We start from the raw sequence: 25468 nt of genomic DNA on the forward strand, positions 1-25468 counted from the left end.
GTGCACACAGGCACACGCTCTCTCTCTTTCTCAAAATAAATTTGAAAAACATTTAAAAAATCTTAAAAAAATAGAAGGAAATGTTGCCACTTGTGACACATGGATGAATCTTTAGGACTAACGCTTCGTGAAATAAGTCACAGGAGGACAAATACTGAATGATGCTACTTACATAAGGTTTCTCAAATAGTCAAACTCATAGAAGCAGAGAAGAGAAAGATGTTTCTAGAGCTCTGTGGTACAACCTAGTGCCTATAGTTAACAACACTCAATTGTTACCAGGGTGTGGATCTTAGGTTAAGTGTTCTTACCACAAAAACAGAGCGAAACAAAAACCAAAAAAATAAAGAAGCACAAAGGAAACTGTTGGAAGTGATGGATATGTTTATTGACCTTGATTGTGGTGATGGTTTCAGGGGTCTATGCATATGTCCAAACTCATGGAATCATATACATTAAATATGTCCATTTCTTCTCTGTCAGTTATATACCACAAGAAATGATGAATGGATTAATTGGATGGATTCGGATCCATGGGCTACAGAGGTTACATGAACCTCTTGAATGGTGTGTGTATGAGTGATTCCATTTTGGTCTATAGCTTTAATCACCATCACTATCACTTACTGATGATTTGTTATGATATGCTAAAGTCTTTACATCCTTTACCACATTTCATCATCAGGAACCATCCACTGTAAAGTGAAAACTCAGTTTGGGGGAGTGTAAGAACTTGCTTCGTGTCATAAGCTGGATCAGGCAGATGTTAATCGGTCTTCCCTACCTGAGCTCTAAACTACTCTGATGAATGACTCCAGCTTCTCCAAGAGATCTGTGACCCCAGAAGGGTGAAGAGAAAACATTCTAGGTCTCTAGAGCTTTATTCCTCTACGGGACTATGGGGAATAGGGGATAAGGGGTGGAGGTGGAGGAGAAAGCCAGCCAGCCAGCCAGCCAGCCAGCCAGCCAGCCAGCCGGAGCAGGAGAGCGCCCACGCCTCCAAGAGCTGCTATTTAGAGCAGCCGAGAGCCCCCAGAAAGGATGATAAGGGGGCAGGCAGGGGAGAGCAGTTGTAAAAGGAGCCCCAGGAGGGGGAGGGGGCTATCTCCTCCCCCGGGCCCTGCTGCCTCCAGCTCACTCTGTCGCCTGATGTCTAAATAAGGCTTACAGGCACATTCTAGGCAGCTAAAAATAAACTCCTGCCCCCCCCCCCTCCTGCCCTTGGGCTCTGACGACCTCCCCAGCCCTGTCAGGGCTCCCCTGGCCAGGACCAGCTCTCCGGCGCACGCCCTCTAAGCTACAGGATCGCACTTCGCTGGGGACCCCAGGGTTCTGGTGGGTGTTCTTCTGAAGCAAGAAAGACCGCATCAGATGTCAGGACTCCTGAGTCCTACTCTCGGCTCTGCCCTAACAAACCTGGACAAGTCCTTCTTTTCTCTGAAATCAGTCTCCCCACACATAAAATGCGGGCGTTGGAATAATGATATAAAGCCGTGGCATTTTTGAGTGAAGTCAGGATCCCACACTCTGGGGTCAAACTTCAGTTTGCCCACTGCAGCTCTTTGGGGGTATATCTTGTCTTGCAAACTTATTTTTAGCTCACGAGGTCTTTTATAACGATCTGAATTAGCTGCCCATACGTGACGATTTGAAGAATTCACATAAAATTCTGTATTTCCAGCTTCTCTTGAAAAATCAGATCTGTCCCCACCGGGTCAGTGTGTCTGCCAATAGGAGCTCCGATTGGGTGACGGCCGCCCCCTGCCGGCGGGATGTATGTACTACAGGTGGCGGCCGACACCTTCACCCACGGTTTCTGCCCAGCCCTGCAGGCCCCAGTGTGCGAGATGCCTGGCGTGACAGCGGTGAGTGCTTAGAGTGCAGGCCGATTGAGGTTTGCATCCCAGAGCCCGAGACTCTGGCATTGCTCTGCCGACGGAATGATCGCGACAGCTAATGAAATGCCTTGGAAACGCTACAGGACCCTTGAAGAGGTTGTGACGATGGTGCTGCCTAACCAAATTCTGGTGCCAGTGCATTGCTAGCTCCCGTCCCAGAGTCCAGGTTGGAGGTCCTAGGATGGGGCAAGATCCTCATACTCCCACCCTAGCCCCCCACCCCCGTTGGGAGTTATCAGAGGGTTAAGATTCTTTTCAGCCTTGCCTGGACCTCCTGTGAAATCCATGGGATTTTCCTTGGTTGGAAAATTACTGACAGTTTGCAGCCAGGGTCTGTTCAACTCAAACAATCTTTGAGGGCTACTTTGGAGACCAGCAGGGGAGCAGGGAGAGAAGCGGGAGGGAGGAAGGGTAGGAACGTGGAGCAAAGCTCTTCCAAGAACAGGCTTCTGGTCAGCCTGCTTGGACTCACCCAACTCCCTGGAGCTGGATGCTGCATCTGGACCAGCCCTCAGGCATCATGAAATCCATCCGCCTCAGCATGCAGTAGGGGGAATGTGGTGCAGAGACGAGGACCTGGGAGTGCAAGGCTCTGTACTTCCAGCTGTTTCAGTAAACCGAGGAGGAGGGGGAAGATCACCGGATGCCTTCCCAGGGAGGAAATAGTGACTATCTGTGCTTATCTCTGCCACCCAGTGGTGGAGACGTCCATCAGTCTGGACCCTGGCTACGCTCATTGCGGTCCCCCGGCCAGCAGCACGGTCTCCCAGGAGAACTCGTGGAGAACTTGTGCAAATTCTTGGGCTCCACCCCAGACATGGGGAATCATTATCTGCAGTTTTAGCGAGATCCCTAGTGTTTTGCATGCATTTTATCTTGAGATAAAACCGGCTTTAGACCAGTGGTTCTCACTGTTGGCTTCACCTTGGAATCCCCTGGGGGACTTTTAAAAATGCTGATGTCTGGAGCACAGCCTGGGCCCGAGCTGTCAGGTAGTTTGCTTAAAGGTCCTCAGGTGACTTCAGTGTGTGCCAGCATGGAGATCACAGCTCTAAGCAAAGGCTCTAAGAAGATAAAAATCTTTGGGAATCAGAGCCGTGCAATTTTGTACAGGGGCCTGCAGCTCTGGGCCCTCAGACTCAGGCTGGTGAAGGAGGTCAGGTAGGCCCGGTCGGGGCTCCGGAGGCACCTTCCCCAGCAGAGCCTGCCCGACCAGGCCACCCCTGCTCCCCAGGGCATTGTCAGGCCTCTAGGTGCTCAGGTTTCAGACAGGCAAGGTGGGAAGCAGGCGCTGCTCCTGTCACCTCTGCAATCCCGCCCAGGGGTGCGGCCCGGAGCCAGCCCATTAGAAGGCGTCGCCTAAAGTTAGAAATGCCATTGACCCTTTAGAGAAAAAATTTTCAGTGGAAAACTATTTCTTGCCTAGAGCATCCCCTTCTGATATCTGCTTCTGATTCTCTGGGGGGCACGGTGCCTTTCATAGCCTCCAAAGTTGTAGGTAACTCATGACAACAATGGAATGTCATCACTGCCTATGGACATGTAAATGCATGTCCTGTGGAGTGTAAATGACTTCTCTCTGCCATCTCCCCACCCCTTTCTTGCCCCCATTTGTACACTTATCTCAATGTCCCAGATCTACAAATGTGTCTGCTTTTCAGACTTTGCTCTGGTTGTAACATCTGTTTCCCTCGGTAGAGTTCAAGTTAAACAAAATCTCTCACGTGTGCTCATTTTCTATCTGTTATGAGAGCTATGATTGTACCTTCTTTTTGAAAATGATCCGGTACTGACCAGAATAACCATGGTTTAACGCCAGATGTCCAGACTAAGCTTGGGTTGAAACCCCACAGAGATCAGGCTGTAACAAAAGTGGGAGATGGGATGCGTTGCCTAGGGGGGCTCTGGAGACTGCTGAGCCCAGACCCCACCTAAAGGGTCAATGACAGTTCAGCTTCAATGGACTGTTGCCCTGTGGGAGGGCAAGCTGGTGTGTCCAGATTCTCTGATTTTTTCAGAAAAAGTTGGAAATTCACAATTTAATGAGGAATCACTTGTTTTCATTATTCGTTGGCAACTAAGTAAATTTCTAAGACACACCTTACAAACAAATCATGTTTGAGGCTGGTGTTGCATGTCTGTGACCTCTGCATCTGCCTCCGTGCCTGCTTCATAGGCATTTGAAGTGGTAAGTGATGTGGAAAGCGTTGGGGTTTGGAGCTGAAGGCCGAGAAAGAATTCTTGAGACATCTTCAGTGCAAAAAAGGTGGTTTTATTAAAGCACTGGGGACAGGACCCGTGGGCACAAAGAGCTGCCCCAGGATTGTGAAGCGTGACGGATTATATACTTGGGAGTTGGGGGAGGTAAAGGCAATGGGAAGTTTCCAAAAGGATTTTCATATGTTAAGAAGACTCATGGATCCTGGAGGCCTAGCTAAGGTTGTCTCTCCCCCTAGCAAAACTTTAACAGTAAGATAGTAGGGAGTTCCTGGAGGAATGTCATACTCTACCTGCCTCAAGTATTTGTCTGTCAGTGGGCTGCCGGCTATAAGGAACTTTAATTTCATCTACCATTTCCTTCTGCCTTTGTTCCCCACGTCAGTAAGCACTCCTCATTACACTCAGGGAACTCACCATTCCAGCCTTTATGCACACGCTGGGTCTCCAGCGACATTCACTCTCACCCCACACTAGCACGACATAGGTCATCCTGGACCATGTTATTCCGGGGCTCAGACCCTGTTACTCCTTCAGGAAGCCCATGACCGTGAACGTTAGGGTGATAACAATTTCCAGTGTTTCCAACCCATCACTCTTAGAATGTGATTTCTTCAAAGACAAGAGCCTTGTTTTAATAATTGCTGCTTTTATGTATGTGTGCACCTGTTGTCTGCCTGGTGCATCACATTACTGGATGTCAATCTTAGCTACATATTAGAATTGCCTGGAATTAAAAAATACACCAATGCCGGAGATTTAGTTATAATTGGTCTGGAGTGTGGGCCTGGGGATGGGGATTTTTAAACGCTCCCTAGATGATAGTGGTGCGGAGCCCTCCTGGGAACCATGGCCTGGTGGTCTTGGCCGTGTTCAAGTTTCACATTGGCTTTTAGCCCAAATGTTTCTCATTTGTCTCCAGGGTGGTCAAAGTCCACCTCCTCAGAGATTTCTTACCAGACTCAAGAAGGCAACCCCCCACACTTTGTATTTCTTGTCTTCTGGTATAATTACTCTGGGGATATTGATGAGGTTTTGGAATGGTGGGGATTCAGAGCTGACAGCCAAGAAAGAATTCTTGAAGACATGTTTGGTGTAAAAAGGTGATTTTATTAAAGCTCAGGGACAGGACCCGCGGGCAGAAAGACCTGCCCTGGGTTGTGAGGGGTGACTCGTTATATACTATGGAGTTGGAGAGGTAAAGGCAAACCCGAGGCCTCCAGAAGGACTTTGATGTGCTGAAGAGGACGCCTAAGATACCAGAGGCCTTGCTGTTGTCAAGCTAAGGTTGTTTTTCCTCTAGTAAGGCATTAACCTTAGGACAGTAGGGGGTCCCTGGAGAAATGTTCTACTCTGTATTTGCCCCAAGTACTGGTCAATGGGCTGCAGGTTATAAGGAAATTTGATTTTACTGCCATTTCCTTCTGGCCTTTGTTCCCCATATCACTTTGGAGGGAAAAGTGATGTTGGGGCTCCAGGAAACTGTAGGTTTCTGGAGATTAGGCTATTGATAGGATTGCCTTTTTCTTTTAAAAAAAAAAATTTTTTTTTTAACGTTTATTTATTTTTGAGACAGGGAGAGACAGCATGAACAGAGGAGGGTCAGAGAGAGAGGGAGACACAGAATCTGAAACAGGCTCCAGGCTCTGAGCTATCAGCACAGAGCCTGACGTGGGGCTCGAACTCACGGACCGCGAGATCATGACCTGAGCCGAAGTCAGATGCTTAACCCACTGAGCCACCCAGGCGCCCCAGGATTGCCTTTTTCTTGTAATTTACTAAGATACTTGTAAACTCATGGAGACTCGTGTCCTGTAGGACTGTGATCTCCCTCAGTGAACCATTTGTTTTCTTCCCTTTCCTTTGTTCTTGGGCAGCCAGGAGTGCCTGAGGAATATCACACGTATCCCACCTGGGGGTGGGGGTGGGGGTGCTAGCTAGTATTTTGCCCTCAGCTTGCCTTATGGTCCCTCATCAACGTCTTGTGTATGTCCTTATCTACTGATGGAGTGCCTTTCTGGAATAGACTTTATTGGGATGGGGGAGGATTGTAAGGGTGGGGGCGGGGCCTTTATCTAGTTCAACTGTTAAATCTGTAAGTTACTGGGCGCCTGGGTGTCTCAGTCGGGTAAGGACCTGACTTCGACTCAGGTCATGATCTCCTGGTTTGTAAGTTTGAGCCCTAGGTCCGGCTCTGTGCTGACAAGCTGGAGCCTGGAGCCTGCTTCTGATTCTGTGTCTCCCTCTGTCTCTACTCTTCCCCTGCTCACTCTGTCTCTCTCTCTCTCTCTCTCTCAAAAAAAAAATAAACATTAAAAAAAAATGTGTTCAAAATTAAAAAAAAAATCGGTAAGTTATTTGTTGAATGAATAGCACCAGAAGTAGTTTATTATCATCATCATCATCATCATCATCTTTGTTTTGCAGATGAGGAAACTGATGCCAGAGAGGTTAAGGTCCTTAGCTAGGCTCTCTCGCCGGACAAAGGCCTGGGTCTGCCTGACATGAAGTAAGCACTCTGAACAAGCCGCTGTCCTGTTTCACCTTCCACTTTGGTTATGGTCTTGGTTTCCAGTCACTGTGTCTGTGGCCTTCCAACATCTCCAAAGCCCTTCAAATGGAGGTGTCAGATACTGTCATGCATGAGGAATGTGCCCACTCATTGAGAGATCCTCCAAGGTGGCATTAACTTTTTATGCCCAAGATCATTAAGTTCTTGTGTGAAGGAGTGTGCCTGGTATTGAGGAGTGGGGAGGAAGTGGGTAATGGGGTTGAGGGTCTTTGGCAGGTACAAAGGTGGAGAAGGAATGATGCTGGAAGAAAGTCAGTGCACACTCCCTCTCTATTTCCCAATGAGGCTCCCGGGGATACCAGCACTGGCACCCAGTTCCCCTACCCACCACCCACACAGCCACCACCGAGTGCAGCCACATGGACATCTCTCATACCACTGTGGGATCAGCTTTAGAAGTGAGTTCTTTTTTTTTTTACTTTCTTAAAAATTTTTGCTTGTTTTTTAATTTTAGAGGGAGAGCGCATGCATGAGTGGGGAGAGGGGCAGAGGGAGAGAGAAAATAAATCTTCTTTTTTCTAATTAATTTATTTTTGAGAGAGAGAGAGAAAGTGGGAGCATACAAGAAGGGGGTGTCTCAAAGTCACCAACTGTGAGATCATGACCTGAGCTGAAATCAAGAGTCAGATCCTCAACTGACTGAACCACCCAGGCACCCCGAGAGACAGAGAATCTTAAGCAGTCTCCACGCTCAGTCCACAGCTGGATCGCGACCTGAGCTGAAATCAAGAGTTGGACACTCAACTGACTGAGCCACCCAGGCACCCCAGCAGAAGTGAGTACTAATTTTGCTTCTGCTGTGTCATTGGACAAGTCCTCTACCTCAAGGGGCCTGGAAGTAACCTTGTGTGTGATGAAGAGACTGTTCTAGGTGAGAGAGGGAAGAGCTCATCAGAATGGGAGGAAGGTGTATAATTAAAAAAAAACATATTAATCTTAGCCATTCTGACAGGTGTGAGGTAATATCTCCTTGTTGTTTTGATTTTCATTTCCCTGATGATGAGTGATATTGACCATCTTTTCATGTGTCTGCTAGCCAGTTGTATGTCTTTGGAAAAATGTCTATTCATGTCTTCTGCCCATTTTTAATTGGATTATTCATTTTTTGGGTGTTGAGTTTTATAACTTCTTTATATATTTTGGATACTAGTCATTTACCAACTATGTCATTTGCAAATATCTTCTCCCATTCTGTCAGTTGCTTTTTAGTTTTGTTGATTGTTTCCTTCGTTGTGCAGAAGCTTTTTCTTTCGATGTAGTCCCAATAGCTTATTTTTGCTTGTGTCTCCCTTACCTTAGGAGATACATCTAGAAAGAAGGTGCTACAGCCAGTGTCAAAGAGGTTACTGCCTGTGTTCTCTTCTAGGATTTTTATGGTTTCAAGTTTCAAATTTAGGCCTTTAATCCATTTTGCATTTATCTTTGTGTATGGTGTAAGAAAGTGGTCCAGTTTTATTCTTTTGCATGTTGCTGTCCAGTTTTCCCAACACCGTTTGTTAAAGAGACAGTCTTTTTCCCATTGGATAGTCTTTTCTGTTTTGTTGAAGATTAGTTGACCGTATCATTGTGGGTTCATTTCTGGGTTTTCTTTTGTGCTGCACTAATCTATGTGTCTATTTTTGTGCCAGGAACATACTGTTTTGATTATTACAGCTTCATAAGGTAAGTTGAAGTCTGGAATTGTGATGCCTCTAGCTTTGCTTGGCTTTTTCAAGATTGCTTTGTCTATCCAGGGTGCTCGTGGTTCTATACAAATTTTAGGATTGTTTGTTCTAGCTCTGTGAAAAATACTAAACAACTGATATTGGTGAGGATGCGGAGAAAGGGGAACCCTCTTGCACTCTTGGTGGGAATGCAAACTGGTGCAGCCACGCTGGGAAACACTATGGATGTTCCTCAAAAGTTAAAAATAGAACGACCCTATGATCTAGCAGTTGCACTACTAGGTATTTACCCAAAGAATACAAAAATACCAATTTGAAGGGATACATGCACCCCAATGTTTATAGTAGTATTATCAACAATAGCCAAATTATGGAAACAGCCCAAGTGTCCACTGACTGATGAATGGATAAACAAGATGTGGTGTGTATGTGTGTGTGTGTGTGTGTGTGTATACATATATATGTGTATATATATATATATATATATATATATATATATATATATATAAAATGGAATATTACCCACAGAAAAAATGAAATCTTTCCATTCGCAATGACATGGATGGAGCCAGAGAGTACTACACTAAGTGAAATAAGTCAGTCAGAGAAAGACAAATAGCATATGATTTCACTTACATGTGGAATTTAAGAAACAAAACAAATGAGCAAAGGAAATAAAAAAGACAGAGGGGCAAACCAAGAAACAGACTCTTACCTATAGAGAACAAACCGATGCTTATCAGAGGGAAGGTGAGTGAAGGGATGGTTAAAGTAGGTGATGGGGATTAAGGAGTGCACCTGCTGTGATGAGCACTGGGTGTTGTTTAGAAGTGTCGAATCACTACATTGTACACCTGAAACTAGTATTATACTGTGTTAACTAACTGGAATTTAAATTGGGGGGGGGGGTGCCTGGGTGGCTCAGTTGTTTGTGCTGCCAACTTCAGCTCAGTTCACGATCTCGCATTTCTTGAATTAGAGTCCTGTGCTGACAGCTCAGAGCCTGGAGCCTGCTTTGGATTCTGTGTTTCCTTCTCTCTCTGCCCCTCCGCCGCTCACATTCTGTCTCTCTCAAAAATAAATAAACATTAAAAAAAAATTTAAAACAGGGATCAGCAAACTATGGCCTGTGGGCTATTTTCATGAGTAAAGTTTTATTGGAACACAGACATGCCCATTAGTTGATGTGTTGTCTATGTCCGCCCTGAGCTATAATGGCACAGTTAAATAGTTGTAATACAGGTTATATGGACTGAAAGCCTAAAATATTTACTATCAGGCCTTTAAAAAAATCTTATCTGATGGGCTATATGAGCAGAATCCTTGCTTTATCACCTTCTAGCTCTATAACCTTGGCAAAGCTAACCTCACCGTGTATGGTTTCCTGAGTGGTAAAATGGGGCAAAAATACGGATTAAATGTTTAACAGTGCTTAGCATGCATTAAAGCACTTACTCTCAGTAATTACAATTACGATTATAATTATTCAAAAGACACAGAAATTCGTAAAACGGATACAGGAAAGCGTAATAGGAACAGGGAGCGTGACATTTGCTCAAGGAATGCGCGTGAGTTTGAAAACAAAAAGGCAGCGCGGGGCAAAGCCTGGGTCTGGAAACAGCAGCCCCGCCCCGCCCCGCCCCTCGCTCCGGCCCCTCTCCTAAGCCCCGCCCCTTCCACGCTCCTGGCTGGGCCAACGCCCGTCAGAAGGAGGGGCTTGACGCCCTCGCGCAGTGGGAGGGGCTCAAGTAGAAACCTCTTGGGGGCGGAGTCGGGAGAGAGAGGTCCACCACCAGGCCTTGAAATCTCAGATCCAGACAGGGAGGGGCAAACCTGGAAGTGGCAGCGCTCAGCTTTGCATAGCAATACCCCGCTTTGCATAATAAATGCAGGCAAGTATTTAAAGGCGCCGCCGCCAGCACAGACCTAGTAGTTAGGCCCGCGCAGACCTATCCCTTGCCATGAGTCCCCAGGTACAGGCTCCGCTCCTGATCCTCTTGGTCCTGCTTTTCGCCAGCCCTGTGGCCCCTGAGTTCGTCTTCCTGAAACAGGTGAGCATTCTCTCCTTTCCGAGGCTGCTCCCAGCATGCCGGCCCAGTTGGGGGTGTGTGGGTCGGAGTGGGATTATGGGGGTGGCTATTCTGGTTTCCAGAATTCCTTCTCTGTGACAGAGCCTCCCAGAGTCACTAACTGTGGGAGATTGAGTGGGTCCTTTTCTCTCTACGAGTTTCGGTTAACCCATCTGTACAGTGAGGGTGGGCTGTTAGGCCTTATTCTGCTCCAGACTTTGGGGAAGGGTTAATCTCCCTCACGTCTCTACTCCTGCCCTCTTTCCCAGCATCGGGGTGAAATTTGGCAGAACTGCAAGACTAATGAACTGCTCCCAGGCCCAGAGCCTCATCCTTGTTTACCTGCCCCCTCCCCCTTCCACTCCTGGTAAAAAGGCCTGGCACCCATCCTGTCCCCTTCTGTACAGCTCTGTGGCTCGGCTTGTCCTGATGGGTGGGTGGGTTTGAGAGTCAGGAAGGCCCACACTCGTTCTTCTGGTGACACAGATCCAGTCGTGTGATCCACTGCTTGTGGTTATGGGTCATGAAGAGTCTCCAGCCTCCAGGCTTCCTCCTTCACTTCTTACCCCATGCTCCAGACCCTTGAAAATGGGAAGTTTTGTCATTCTGAGACCTGGAGAAGCCAAGTTCCATTGCCTGTTTGCTGCATAGCTATGGACAAGACACCTTATCTCTGGCAGCTGTTCAGGAGAGGCCCAGCCTCTCTGCCTCTGACCACCTTGGAAATATTTGCTTTAGAGCAAGGAGAGGAACAGTGTGGTGTAGGGAAAAGTGGAATAGGATTGAGGCTTGACTTCTCATCCCTGCTATGTGCCTAATCTCTGGGCCTGGCATTTGGGCTCCTTGAGTCTTGGTCTCCTCATCTGTAAAATGGGCATGGTGATACCAGCCTACCTTTCTTAGATGGATGTGGGTGAAGGGAAATGCTTTCATGAATGGAAAGGCTCTGAAAATCTTAAACAAGGAAAGTGATCTAAGCCAGTGGGCTTGGCCTCAACCTGCCCCAGGGGCAAGGGGTCTATTTGATTTTGCCTGTTGAATGAAGGCATAAGGACCTCCTGGCCTTATTTGCCTGGAGGATTCACAATTTGTCTGTGAATGTAGGTTGAGAATGTTTCTCTTGGCTTCAGGGCCCACCACTTTGAGGTGGAGTCTGGCTAGAGCTCCAACTTGCCCTATATCCCCAATTCTCTTATATGTCTTGGCCATAGATGCCATCCCAGACCAGAGGGCTTTCGATCAGTGGTCTGGGGGAGGCCCTGAGACATCCGAGAGCTCGCTCACCTCACGCAGACCCACAGAGGATAGGGCCTCACTTAAGATTGCACAACATGTGGCACTTTCTGTTCTTCTCTGGGCTCATGTGATTCAGAGCCCCTATGCCTGAGACCATGGGGCAGATAAAAGCAGTGGGGTGATAGTGAGCATTTAAGCATCTGGAAACTTGAGTTTCATTTCCTCTTCTAGCATGAACCAGTTTCATGTCGCTGGGCTGTGGCCCACATTAGACAGGGGGGAGAATGTCTGGTCCCGTGCTGGGCATATAATAGGTGCTTAATAGACTCTGTGACACTGTATAATGACCGTCATTTATTGTGCACATACTCTGTGCTGTGTGTGTGTGTGTGTGTGTGTGTGTGTGTTTTCTAATAAGCTGTTTTGGGAAAACAGTTTTAGATTTACAGGAAAGTTGCAGAGACACTACAGAGTTCTCATATACTCCTCACTCGGTTTCCCCTCCTGTCAACATCTTGTGTTACCATTGCGCATTTGTCCAAACTGAGACATCAACATTGGCTCATCACCATTAGCTAAACTCTAGGCTTTCTTTGGGTTTTACCAGTTTTCCCATGAATGCCCTCTTCCTGTTCCAGGATGCAGTCCAGGGCACCACAGTGCTCAGTCTCCTCTGACCTGTGACAGCTTCTTAGTCTCATGTTTCCATGGTTTGCCAGCCTTGAGGAGTGGTGATCTTACATTCTGTACAGTCTTCTCATTCTCCCAGTAGCCCTGTGAGAAGATAGAATTATGCCCATTTAATAGATGAGGAAACCGAACCTCAAGTGGGTAACTGAACCCATGGTCTCAGCTAGCGCGAGTGGCTGAGATATGATTGGAACCCGGATCTGTGATAGTCACCCATATTTTTGCCTCCAGAGCTGCCCTTACTGGGGATGGCAAATACAGTAGTGTTCCGCCCCCACGCCACCTCCTTCTCCATGGTTTCGCTTTCTATCGTGTCCGTTAGTCCGGTCAGTCGCAATCTGGAAGCAGATGATCCTTCTTCAAATAGTAGCCCAATGCTATATCACAGTGCCTGTATCCTGCACCTCACTCCCATCTCATTGGACAGGCACTTGGTCAAGCCGATCTTCACAAGGAGGGTGAGTGCAGTACAATAAGATATCTTGAGGGAGAGAGACCACATTCACATAACTGTTACTATGGTATGTTATTGTAATTGTTCTATTTTATTATTAAGGTTGTTAATCTCTTCCTGTGCCTAATTTATAAGTTAAACTTTATCATAGATATATCATAGGTATGATATATCATTAAAAAAAGTATGTATAGAAAAAGACACAGTATATATAGGGTTCAGGACTCTCTGTGATTTTAGGCATCCACTGGGGGTCTTGGAATGTATCCCGCACAGGTAAGAGGGAACCCCTGTGCCAGGCTTGGCCCTCAGTGGGCATTGCTAATCCTTCACGCCTGCTTTTCCAGATGAGACTGGACCCAGGTGCAGAATTCATTGCCATAGAAACCTCTAGTCGGGCACCAGGAAACTGAGTTCTTATGCCTCCCCCAGAGCCTGAAGGACAGGGAGCTTAGGAGAAGGGAGGGAGTTCCTCAGCTCCGACAGGATACTCAGGGCACCTGCCCGAGCCTGGAATCAGTTCTCAGGTTGCCTGAGAATCTGTGAAAGCAGCCCCGGAAAATGGCTAGGCCTCCAACTTACCCTCCAGCCCAACTCTTAAGTGCAGACATTTCTTTGATTTGACAGTGGCCTCCTGACTGGTGTCCCCCTTCCAGACTTGTCCCTCTCCAATCCATTCTGAACCATAAACCAGACTGTGGCACTTTCTTGCGATGGGGTTCCATTGCACTTATAGTAAATCCAGGGTCCCAATTATAACCTGTGAGGTCCTACGTTAAATGACCTCACCACCCCTCCAACCTTATCTGTGTCAGTCATCCACTATATCTAGCCCAACGAATGGCCTTCTTGTAGTGCCCAGACCAGCTAAACTTCCCACCACAGGGCCTTTGCCCATGTTGCCTCTGCCTGGAAAGAACATTCTTTCTCTGCACTTACATGGCTGACTCCTCATCCTGCAGGATGAGCTTAAGTGTCATTTCCTTACCACCAGCTTAAGTGTCATTTCCTTACCACCCTATTTAAGTAAGTCATTCGTTACTCTCAACATTCTCTCTGTTAATCATAGTGGGTAATATTTATTGGCATTAGACTGTAAGCTCCTCAAGGCAGGGCAAGAACATTTCTAATTGTTTACCACTATTAACACAGACTTAGCCCAGGGCCCGTGATCATTGCTCCGTAAATATTTGTGGGATGAATATTGAAGGAAACATTTATTGGCACTTACCTTGTGTAAGGGGCTGTGGGGCATGCAGGCATGAATCAGACCCTGTTTTTCTTTTCTTCCTCATGTCATGATGTTTCATTCCAAGGGACAGAAACCAATGCCCAAAAGCTCAAGTGAGGGGCAGTTTACTTGAATCTCATGAAACTAATGGCGGGAAGTGGAGGCTGGGCCATCCAATGGCTGTTTAGTGAGCCAGCTCATGCTTTGGGCCTGGCATTGTGTTAAGAGCTCTATGCGCATGCTATCATCCTGACTACAGCCCTGAGAAGAAAGTATGCAGCCCCCACTTAGAAGATATGGAAATTGGGGTGCCAAAGGGGAAACTGGCCTATAGAATCACAATATGGTGGTTGAGCTACACCTATTGACTAAAGCTTTTTTTTTAAAAATTTTTTAACGTTTATTTATTATTGAGACAGAGCGTGAGCAGGGGAGGGGCAGAGAGAGGGAGACACAGAATCTGAAGCAGGTTCTAGGCTCTGAGCTGGCAGCACAGAGCCTGACGCGGGGCTCGAACTCACAAACTGCGAGATCATGACCTGAGCTGAAGTCTGACGCTTAACTGACTGAGCCACCCAGGTGCCCCTTGACTATCTTTGATTTACCTTCTTTTTTTTTTTTTTTTTTAAATTTTTTTTTTTTCAACATTTATTTATTTTTGGGACAGAGAGAGACAGAGCATGAATGGGGGAGGAGCAGAGAGAGAGGGAGACACAGAATCCGAAACAGGCTCCAGGCTCTGAGCCATCAGCCCAGAGCCTGACGCGGGGCTCGAACTCACGGACCGCAAGATCGTGACCTGGCTGAAGTCGGACGCTTAACCGACTGCGCCACCCAGGCGCCCCTCTTTGATTTACCTTCTGTCTCACTCCAGAGGCATGCCTTTCACTGCTACCCCATACTGCCTACTGAGATGGGTGGGTGGGTCAGGTGGGGTGACACTTCTGTTCCCTTTTCCAGAAATCAGTCAGTACTTGTCTCTTCCAGAACTTTGGCTTGGCTGTGGGTCACAGGTCTAGGTGTTCTGGCCTCATCCCAAAGGTTGAGCACAAAGCCCAAGTCCTCATAGTGATTTTTGCCTTAATCTCAATTTCCCAGAGGCAGAGAGAATCTGTCAGCCTAACTTGGGTTAGGTGTTTCCATTCAGCCCTGTCGGCTGTGTTGACAAGGAGGATGGGCTTGGGGGCTTGGGGGTGGTAGATTTTCCTTCCAAGATGGGATGTGCTTGTGGGAGTATTTGAAGTATCTTGTAGGTGGTCTTCAGGAGGCTGGGAAGGGTGTGAGTAGGCGAGCAGAGTCTGCACTATGTAGGAAATGTTAAAGATCATAGACAAGCAGGCAGGGTTCTGTGGGGGTGGGGAGTCAGTGGTCATGTGTATCCAGACAAGATGGTGGAATCTGGAGGCCTCTGGGGGATGTGGAAAAAGAAGAGGAAGTGGCTCAGCAGAGCGGGGAGGGTGACCCAGATGGGGAAGGGCATGGGCAATAGGATGAGAGGAAGGAAGCACTGGTTAAGACTGGTGAAGCTCATTCATTGGGGTTCATCAACGAGCAGCCCACTGGGGGTCTCTCCATGTGTGTCCAAGTCTCTCCCTGGGCCAATTGCATACCCCTTGAGGGTGGGCTTTCCCACAGTGTTAAGTTTCCTATTGTTCCTGGCCATGGATTGGGCACGGGTGTGACCTGAATAAGGTCCTGGACATGGGGCTGCAAAGGTGAATCCTCTGGGGGCTTCCCTCTAAGGAGATACCAAGACTGGCTGGAGAGGGGTGGTTGGGGTCAGGGGGTGGGCAATCAGAGAAGGTACCTACTGAGGGTGGATATGAAGCTCAAGGTCTGGTGTATTGTACTTTATACTTGACAGCATACTTTTGGGAGATGATGTCTTTTGAGTCTTTTAGAATGGGTACAAATGTTATCCTGGGCTTACAGATACGGAGTTGCAGATAAAGCCCAGGGAGGGGAGGCACCTTGCCCAACGTCATGCCATCAGTAGCCTATTCTGTTGTTGTTTCTGACCTTTCTTTTCTTTCTGTCTGATTGTCCCTGGCCATCCCAGCTCAGTAGCTTTTCCTGGGATAACTGTGATGAGGGGAAGGACCCTGCCGTGATCAAAAGCCTGACTCTGGAACCTGACCCCATTGCCTTTCCTGGGAACTTGACTGTTAGCATCGAGGCCCGGACTGAAGTCCCCCTCACTAGTCCTCAAAAGGTGAGCTTGGGGGTGGGCGGCGGGGTCAGGGCAGGGGTGCTGGAGGGAAGGTACCACGGGCCAGCTGACAGGGGTCCTGATGGATGTATGCTCAGGCAACGGTGAGTAATTGTGCAATCCTGGAATCCCAGAGCAGCAAAGGATGTGGACATTCATAGACTGTCTGATAACTCCAGTTGGGCAATTTTGTTTTGGACAAACAGACACATCACTTAGTAAATACTATGTCGTCCCTTTAGAAAATACACATGGTCAAAAGGGGTAAAATTAACTCGCCTGAAATCTCACTACCCAGTGATCAGGGATAAGCACTTTTAACATTTGGTAGGCTCAGCTCTGGAACTGTCCCCACACACATATTTTGAATGGGTATGTATGAAAATAAGCAATGCTTCTTGTAAATGTCCTCCTGTAATCTGAGTCCTCATGAGAGTCATTATTAGCTATTTACATATTGTCAGAATGTTTTCTACAGTTGTAAATATATGTACATTTATACTAATGGTTTTTTTGTTAATGTTTATTTATTTTGAGAGAGAGAGGGAGAGCGTGAGCAGGGGAGGGAGGGGGAGAGAGAGAGAGAGAGAGAGAGAGAGAGAGAGAGAGAGAGAATCCCAAGCAGCCCCTGCACTGTCAGTGCAGAGTCCAATATGGGGCTCCAACCCATGAACCGTGATATCATGACCTGAGCCAAGACCAAGAGTGGGATGTTTAACCAACCAAGCCATCCAGCCTCCCCACACAAATGGGTTTTTGTGGCATGTGCTGTTAAACTTGCTTTTTGGGGCATCATACTGTATGTTCTTTCTTTCTTTCTTTCTTTCTTTCTTTCTTTCTTTCTTTTTAAATTTTCTTTTAATGTTTATGTTTGAGAGAGAGAGACAGAGCTTGAGCGGGGAGGGGGAGAGAGAGAGGGAGATACAGAATTTGAAGCAGGCTCCAGGCTCAGAGCTGTCAGCCCAGAGTCCAACGCGGGGCTCGAACCCCCAAACCTTGAGATCATGACCTGAGCCGAAGTCAAACGCTTAAACGACTGAGCCACACAGGTTGCCCCTCTATACTTCTTTGTATGGTGTTTGGCATCATTTTTTTTTTTTTTTTTGGCAGAAATATTCTGTTGCAGATCTGTCCTGATATACTTAACAAATCTATTGTCAGACATTTAGTTTGTTTCCGGGGTGGTTTTTTGTTTGTTTGTCTGGCTTTTGTTTATTTTTTGGCTGGTATAAACACCTTTGCTGAAATTATCCTTGTAATGTATCTTTTTGTACTTTTCTGACTATCTAGACAGAGACTTTTTTAGGTCTTTAGATACATACTGCCCAAGTGCCTTCAGATGTTTGAGCCCATGTATTCCCTAACCAGCAAGGGATTTGCCTTTTTCCACACATTTGTTGATACTGAGCATTTTCTGAAAATGTTTTCCAGTATTTTATGTCCTTCCTAATGAGGTTAAATGTCTTTCATAAGTTTTCTTGCCTTTTGTGTTTACTCTGGGAAGAGCCAGTTTGTTCATGCCTGTTGCCTATTTTGGGGGTGGCTATTTACATGCTTTTTTTTTTTTTTTTTTTTTTGTAGCTTTTTTTTTTTTTTTGAAAGAACAATGAAGGCTTTTTAAATACCATACATTGTATCCTTCTTACTACTTTGAATTGGTGCCTTTATTCCATATTCTGATAAGCCCTTCAGATTATCCTTTTGCAGATATTCTAGCACCAGTGTTGCTTTGATTCTTTAAAAGGTTTCTGCAGGTGCCTGGGTGGCTCAGTCAGTTGAGGGTCCGAGTCTTGATTGCAGCTCAGGTCTTGATCTCACAGTTGTGGCATCGAGACCCACTTTAGGCTCTGCACGGAGTATGGAGCCTTTTTTTTTTCTCCCTCTCTAAAAAATATTTAAACAGTAAAAAAATAAATAAACAGTTTCTGATTTGGAATCTGTGTCTATAACTGCCCTTAGACTTGGCTGAATCACAGCTACCTCATAGGTTGCTTGTGGACTGTGAGAAGTAAACTCACTGACTCAATCAAAGGGGGTGCGTGGAGACTCAGAGCACAGTGCAGCGAGGCTTTAATGAATGTTCTTGCAAGAGCAGGTGTCTGATGGAGAGGCACACTCAGGGAGGCACACTGGGGCGGTTACAGCAGGCGATTTATCTCCTAGCCTGCAAGTCCCTCCCCTGATTCCTCATTGGCTGAGCACTACAGAGGTTACAGCCTTACCGGAAGTGGCCTATGCCCATGTAAGGCAAAAAGTAGTCTGATTGGAACAAATGTGCATTCTTTGAGGTGATGCAGAGACTTCAGTTCTTTGGTGCATGTTCATTGCAAAGCCGAGAAACGGAGAGGGGAAGAACCAGGAAGTGAAGTGTCGGAGGGTTTGGGACTCCACTGTGGTGGGGGAGGGGTTCATACATTTTCCAGTTGGTTGTAAACCTGTTGTTAATTAGACAATACAGCTTTTATTTGGTACTTCTGAAAATGAATCATCTCCCTTACTTCTCACACGGGCATTTACTGTGTTAATAACATAGAGTGCTTTGCACAAGACCTGCTCAGTACATGTCAACTCTTGTTAATGGTTCAGTTAGTGTCAGTCTTTTCCTATGGCCCCAGACAGAAGCCCTGGATGTGTGGACAGCTCTTGGGCCCTGTCTTCCCTTGTACCTCCTTCCAAGTCTTCTCCAAGCTAGATCGTTGCATTTTCTTTTTCAAATTTTTCTAATGTTTTATTTATTTTTGAGAGAGAGAGAAAGCATGAGCATGGGGAGGGGCAGAGAGAGAGGGAGACACAAAATCTGAAGCAGGCTCCAGGCTCTGAGTTGTCAGCACAGAGCCTGACATGGGGCTTGAACTCACAAGCCGTGAGATCATGACTAGAGCAGGTCAGAGGCTTAACTGACTGAGCCACCCAGGTACCCCGATCATTGCATTTTCTTTAGCTGTTTATCAAGAGATAATCTATGAGAGTCACACAAATGCCATTTCCATGCTCCTGCTGAATGTGGAGTGTAGGGCTCTTTGGCAGGTGCCACGATGCTTGCTCTCCTCTCACCATTACACAGAATGCTGGCTTTTCCCTGATGCTGTGCATCTGACATGGAAGGAAAAAGCCAGTGAACTCCTTCTGCCCCCAGCCTACTTTTCATGGCTTCTTCAAAGGCCATTAAGATGGACCTCCCCTTTCCTTACCTGTTACAAATTTGGGCCATTGCACTTTGTGAAAACCGAGCTCAGATTCTCTTAGCCCTTTCCCTTCCCCCTACATTTCTCTTCGCATTTATTTTTGGTTTAGTTCCTTTACTTTTCAGGGTATATGCATATTAGCTATTAAATGAAAGCCTCTGAACACTTGTGTAGGAGAAAAGATGATTAGCCTCATCTTACAGATCAGGGAAAGGGAGACTCTCAGAAGGTGTGACCTGCCCCGGGTCCTGGAGTTATTAGCACATCCAAGGCTGGTGTCCTTTTGTTGTGTTCCCTGTTCCTGAACTCTTCTTGGCACGGAGGTGGACTTAGTGCTCGGTGTGTTTGCAGGCGAGTGCTCCAGAACTTTACCTTGCCCGGCAGAGACCCCCTTGGGAGAGTTGCTCAGACTGTAGCCCCTTATGAACCTGGAGGCCTCTTGAGATCAGTGGCGTCTACCCCTTGTTACTGAGGCCCAGGGAGCGAGTGGTCCAGGCCCACACAGCCTGCTAGCAGGAGAGCCGGCCCATCCTCTTCCTCTGATCTTGCTGAAGTAGAATTTTTTTTTTTTTTTTTAATCCAGAGTCCCATCTTGGACCTGGATGGACTTAGCCCCTGCTTCAGTGTTTAGAAGCTGGTTGCCCAGATTCCATGAGCCAAGGGCAAGACTGAACCTACCCCTGGAACTCCCTTTTCCTCTTTTGACTTGCTCCACTGGATTTGGCATACTAACTCCCTTCTGCGGGTCCTCTCTCAAGTTCCAGACTGGACCCTAGCTTTCCTATCCTCAGGAATCATAAATTGCTGCTTCATTTGGCATATGTGCTTATTTTGGGCTTTGAGACATATGGCTTTCAGTCCGGATGGTTTGGACTCCCCCCCCACCCCCCCCGGGCCCCCCTCCCCACCCACTAAAGTCATGTACCTGCAGTGCCCCTGCCTGAGGCCTCTATAACTGCCTCCCTTTCAGTTGCTATCAGAGTGTCTAGATCTAGAGCCTTTGTGTGTCTATCCCTGTGGTGGAAGCCAAAAGAAATAATTTCTTTTCAACCTGTAAGAAATTTTTATGCTCAGGATGTCAGAACTGGTAGGTGTCTTTGAGATCATGAGATCCAAATATTCCATTGTTAAGTTGGAGGAGTGGACGCCTGATGGGGAAGGGACCTGCCCGCGGGCCCCAGCAGGCGCAGGGATCCTGCCTCGCTTACCTGTCGGTGCCTCCGTCTGTCTTGTTTTCAGGACAGGTCCCATGACCACAAGTTTATTAAGGTAATCTATCTGAGCTACCTAACTGCCAAGGAAGTCTTGGACTGGAGAGACGGCTGGACTTAGGGCCCAGCCTTGCTTGCTTTCCTGAGCCAGAGGAGCAAGTAGGTTGAGAACAGGGATTGGGAAATGGGCCATGATTTGCAATCCCCAAATGGTAGGCATGGCTGCTGCCTCAAAAGCTCCTGTTGCCTTCTGTTCTGAGTACCTCCTGTGCTGTGCTTGTCCTGGCTGGGGGAGGCACGGTGCCTTCTGGCGGTACAGCCCCATAGCCTTCCAGCCTGGGGGGAACACCCCAGGCAGGACTTGGCCCCCCGCTGGCCCCCTCATCTTGTTCAGGGCACAGCTGGCTCAACCATTTTCATTGGGGTGTTGGTGAAGCAAGGGCTGGGGAGATGGTACTGGCTAAGAGAGAAGGTGGGACAGGTTGTCATGCAGGAGTTAACGTCTGGATTTCAGGCACCACCACTAAGTGATTTACAGCCATTGTCTCACTCTGTGGTGGGGTGGTGTGAGAAAGCTAGGCACTCTAAAATACCCTGCTTTTGCCGGTAAGGGAAAGGGCGAATCGAGCAGTAGCTCCCCACCAGGGCACAACACTAGGACGTAGCTTTCCAAATACTCTTTCAGTGCAAAGGGGCTGGGGCAGGTTTGGCAGGAGAGCAGAAAAGAAGGCCGGGAGGGGACCATGCGGGATAATGTGTGTGTCAGCAGAGCGGCCTGAGGTCAGCCAGAGAAGTAGTTTGAGTTTGTCCACAGGCTATATTGACGTCTCCCTTAGGCCTGGGCCTGGGTCCTGACCTCTGGGGCAGTTGGATAGCTGACAGCCTGGGGAGCCAGCCTAAAAAACCCAGCAGGCTTGGGGGAATAAGTGCCCACCGGGGTTTGTCTGTTAGAAACAAAAGCCCTAAATCAAGCAAGCCTTGAGGCTGAGGAACATAGAATGCTAGAATGTCAGAGCTGAAAGGGATCCTAAAGTTGTAGTTTCCTGCCCATACAGAATCAGACGCTTGAATGAGCTCGCTTCCTTCAGCCCTTTTCTGTTTTCCCTTGATACATTTGGTGGGGCACGAACATGGTCCAGAGAGACTACTCACTTAGTGATTGTTTAGCATGGGCCAGGCTCAGCTGGCATGTCCACCTGGAGGTCTGGCCACTTCTGGGTCAGCCGCAAGCTCTAGAACAGGAGTTCAATCATGATGGCATGGAGGTGTGACACGCATCACAGATCTTCTCATCTAGCTTCTCTCTGGGCTCAGGGGTCCTTCCGTGGCTGGGTCCAGGGAGCCCGCCACTTCTCGTGGTAGTTCTGTCTGTTGCACCCTAGCTGTGGTTGGTAAGAAGATCTTCCTTACATCAATCCCAAAGTGATCTCCCTATGAATTCCTCTTGTTTCAAATTCTGTCCTTTATGGCTCGACAGAGAAAGTTTGATCCACGAATAGCAAATCGGTTTCATGTTGGTCACCAGCTCCGATCGGCTGGTGGTACCGCCTGAAGTTCTCCACAGAGGAGGGTTGTAAAGCCAGGGTTGGGCCGAGAAGGGAGATCGAGGAAGCAATGCCAATTAGCCAGTTAGCAGTTCAAGGACGAATGCATTTCAACTCGAGTGTTAGCTTTAACCAGTGGAAATGACTATCTAAAGAAACCTAAGACGGTGGTTCAGTCAATAGGGAGAAAAAAAAAATCACAGCAATTATTAATATCTGCCTCAGGCACAGGAAAAGGTTAGCAATGGAACATGTGCCGCAGTATTGTCATTTCTGAATCCGAATATCTCCAAGACCCCATCTAGTTAGAGATTCTGTGATTAAAATGAAATGCTGACCTTTCAAAGATGTAGAAGAGCTGGTATGTTTGCCTTGGGATTTATGCTTTTTCAAACTCTGTCTTGCCAGGTGGAGCTAACTGTGGAAAAAGAAGTGGCTGGCTTCTGGGCCAAAGTCCCATGTGTGGAACAAATTGGCAGCTGTACCTATGAAGACTTCTGCCAAATAATTGACACTGTAATTCCCCCTGGAGAGCCCTGCCCAGAGCCCCTGCACACCTACGGGCTTCCCTGCCACTGTCCCTTCAAAGCAGTACGTACTCAGGGAGGGAGAGCATCATTTCTGGGGCTGGAGTAAAGACATGGGGTCTGGAGAGAAGGGTTCTTGCCTTCTCCTCCTGCAGACCTAGATATCTGTGGATGTAAGTGGGTGTGATCTATCCCAAACCGCTTATCTTCCGGGAGCCTTGGTTTATCCACCGGTGTTCGAACCGGGAGACTTGCACTGCAGTGTGCCCTCCCCTGCCCTTTAGCGATCACACTCCGTGCTCTGCAGGGCTATGGCGATCTCTAATCTTGCGTGCTTGTCGGGAGAGTGGGAGGAGGAACAGGTTCGTGGCTGCAGTCCGACAGGCAACTGCAGGAGAGTCCCATCAGGAGGCTGCCACTGACCTGTGACCCCTGGGTTTTCCTGCAGGGCGTCTACTCACTGCCGGAGAGTGATTTCACCCTGCCCCAGCTGGAGGTGCCCGGCTGGCTTAGCTCTGGGCACTACCGCATCAAGACGGTCCTCAGCAGCGGTGGGGAGCGTCTGGGCTGTGTCAAGATCTCTGCCTCTCTGAAGGGCAAATAATGTGGCACCAGCCACAGCAGAATGAAGGGGTGTGAGGAAGATGTCCCTCTTCTTCTGTCTTGCATTTGCCAAGGTCCAAGTCTGACTCTCTGTCCCCCTTCAAGGCCATTTCTGCAACGACGCCACTACCCTTGCTGAAAATCATTCTGTGCCACCGATATTTTAGACGCGGCTAGGCAGCCCCAACCTAGGGAGGAGCTGGGCAGTACTTGATAGCCTGAGGCACCTGCCATGCTGGCCGCTCCATTTCCCTCCTCAACCCTGTGGCTTTCTAAGAGCTTAACTCTGTTTCTAAACAGTCAAGGAATGGGACCAATATATTTTGTACCCTCAAGCTCAGACTGACCCCATCTTGGTTTCCTGAAGTACCTTCGTGATTTTCTTAAAAAAATTTTTTTTTTTTTTGTCACTGATTCCAAAACAGAATGAGAGTATTAACAGTTGGTGTTTTACTCTAATCCCCTCTTACAACGAAGGGGCTGCAGTAGTTCATCTCGGTCTGTTCCTCCATTAACTCCTATGATTAATTCAGTATTCTTTTCTAGATTTACTCAGTGAATGGTGGGACATAGCGTATCCTGGAGAGGCAGGGCATGTAGCAGAAGGCTTCACTGGGAGAGGTATTTAAGAATGCTCCTATGTATTTAAGATAGGTTACAAACTCAGGTGCCTACAGGGCCAAGCACAAGCGACCAGGACCACCAGGAACATATTGCTTCCAGCATGTTTTTTTCCCTTTTTACAGCAGCACATATGCATTGTTACAAGGCAGCTGATGTCCAGTCTTGAGCTGGGATATTATCAGGGATGATGGGGCCTGGGATGAGTCAGAAAGAGTGCATTCAGCCCTTAGGGGCAGCTGCTGTGGAACTATGGCCACTTGGTGTCACCAGAGAATGTTGTGGGCCCAGTATTGCCAAATATTCTCAATTCCACCCCCCCCACAACCCCCCGGCGAGGCCAGAAATCCAGACTTTTATATGAAATCTTAGAGTTTTTAAATATTGGCAACTAATTATTTTTTAAGACACTGTGCACGCCAAAAGGGCCAAACTGACTTGTCAGTGGGGAAATCTGGCCCCGGATGGCCAGTTTGCGACCTCCGATGTACAAACCTGCATTCCCCCTGCCCTTTCAGTCTTGAGACCGCTCGTCCTGTACCGTCTCTCCCTCCCTACGTACAAACCGATAGTGTCTGACCCACAGAGCAGCCTCTTCCAGCGCTAGGGGACGGGAACGCAGCCTCTCCGAGCTGTGAGCCGCGGGGATCGTGAGGCAGCCTGCCCCAGCCTGGGAGCACTGTCAGGGTGAGTGGGGCAGACACTGAAAGAGCCGGAACCCACCGGCAGCTGCTCTGTAGAGCGAGGATCCAGCGAAGAACGGTGACCTCACATCAGGTGCCTGGATTCGTCCATCGTCCCGTCCTCCATGACAACTTACTGACCCACAGATCACCCCCAGTTTCTGGGCTCATTTGAAGCCCGGAATGGTAATAAACCTTTTTAACTTGCTGACAGTTCCTCCTTTGTCTTGGCCGTGTATTTGTCCATGGAGCACATCTCGGCATTTTAGGAGCTTGTCTGTGGTGAGCTGTTCCTGCCAGGGAGGTTTGTCCCGGAGCCCAGGCGATCCCGGGGACCGTCTCTTCTGTTTCTGCCTCTTGAGCTGCTTGGTATCTCTGCTTCGTTCTGCATCATCACCATCCAACTTTCCTTGGTTTGCTTTTTTGCTTTCCTGTCACTCGGTGACCTCTCCAGCCTTGTCCCTTGTTGGCCTTTTTTGATCTTATTCTCACAGTTGTTCTTTAGTTCAGATCTCAGAATGGAGTCTCATGAGCTTGGTTAATGTTTCCATTTCATGCCAGGCTCTTGGGTCAAATGCTCCCCCAGTTGTCGGGAGGAGGCAAGAAATCTCAAATCATAGGCAAGAGAGAATTTTTAAGAAATGGTGCTGTGCCGACTGGGAAGCCACTTGGAAAAAGTTGAAATTAGATTCACACTTCACACTGTATGCAGAATAAACTCCAAAGGGATCCAGGGTCTAAAAGTCAGAAAATGAAACCATACCTGTACTAAAAACAGGTGAAAACTCCAGAGATGGTAAAAGATGGATACATGTGACTACATAGACCTAGAAAATTCCCTCAGCAAGAAATAC

At 47.7% G+C, this 25468-nt stretch overlaps 1 protein-coding gene across 1 annotated transcript; it reads left to right on the forward strand.

Moving 5' to 3' along the window:
* Nucleotides 1–10105: 10105 nt before the first annotated feature.
* Nucleotides 10106–24827, forward strand: GM2A (ganglioside GM2 activator). The gene is made up of 4 exons (XM_040498049.1): nucleotides 10106–10402; nucleotides 16091–16243; nucleotides 22589–22771; nucleotides 23156–24827. The coding sequence occupies exons 1-4, from the start codon at nucleotides 10313–10315 to the stop codon at nucleotides 23309–23311; spliced, it is 582 nt and encodes a 193-aa protein (XP_040353983.1). The 5' UTR covers nucleotides 10106–10312; the 3' UTR covers nucleotides 23312–24827.
* The last annotated feature ends 641 nt before the right edge of the window (nucleotides 24828–25468 follow it).

Source organism: Herpailurus yagouaroundi, unplaced genomic scaffold (assembly GCF_014898765.1).
Source record: "Herpailurus yagouaroundi ecotype Mexico unplaced genomic scaffold, PumYag 29, whole genome shotgun sequence".
Taxonomy (NCBI): Eukaryota; Metazoa; Chordata; class Mammalia; order Carnivora; family Felidae; genus Herpailurus; species Herpailurus yagouaroundi.

Excerpts from the sequence above, each read along its gene's own strand:
- GM2A (XM_040498049.1), top strand. The coding sequence starts at position 10,313 with ATGAGTCCCCAGGTACAGGCTCCGCTCCTGATCCTCTTGGTCCTGCTT. Across the intron at positions 10,403-16,090 it reads AGTTCGTCTTCCTGAAACAG|CTCAGTAGCTTTTCCTGGGA; the intron begins GTGAGCATTCTC and ends TGGCCATCCCAG. Across the intron at positions 16,244-22,588 it reads CCCTCACTAGTCCTCAAAAG|GTGGAGCTAACTGTGGAAAA; the intron begins GTGAGCTTGGGG and ends CTGTCTTGCCAG.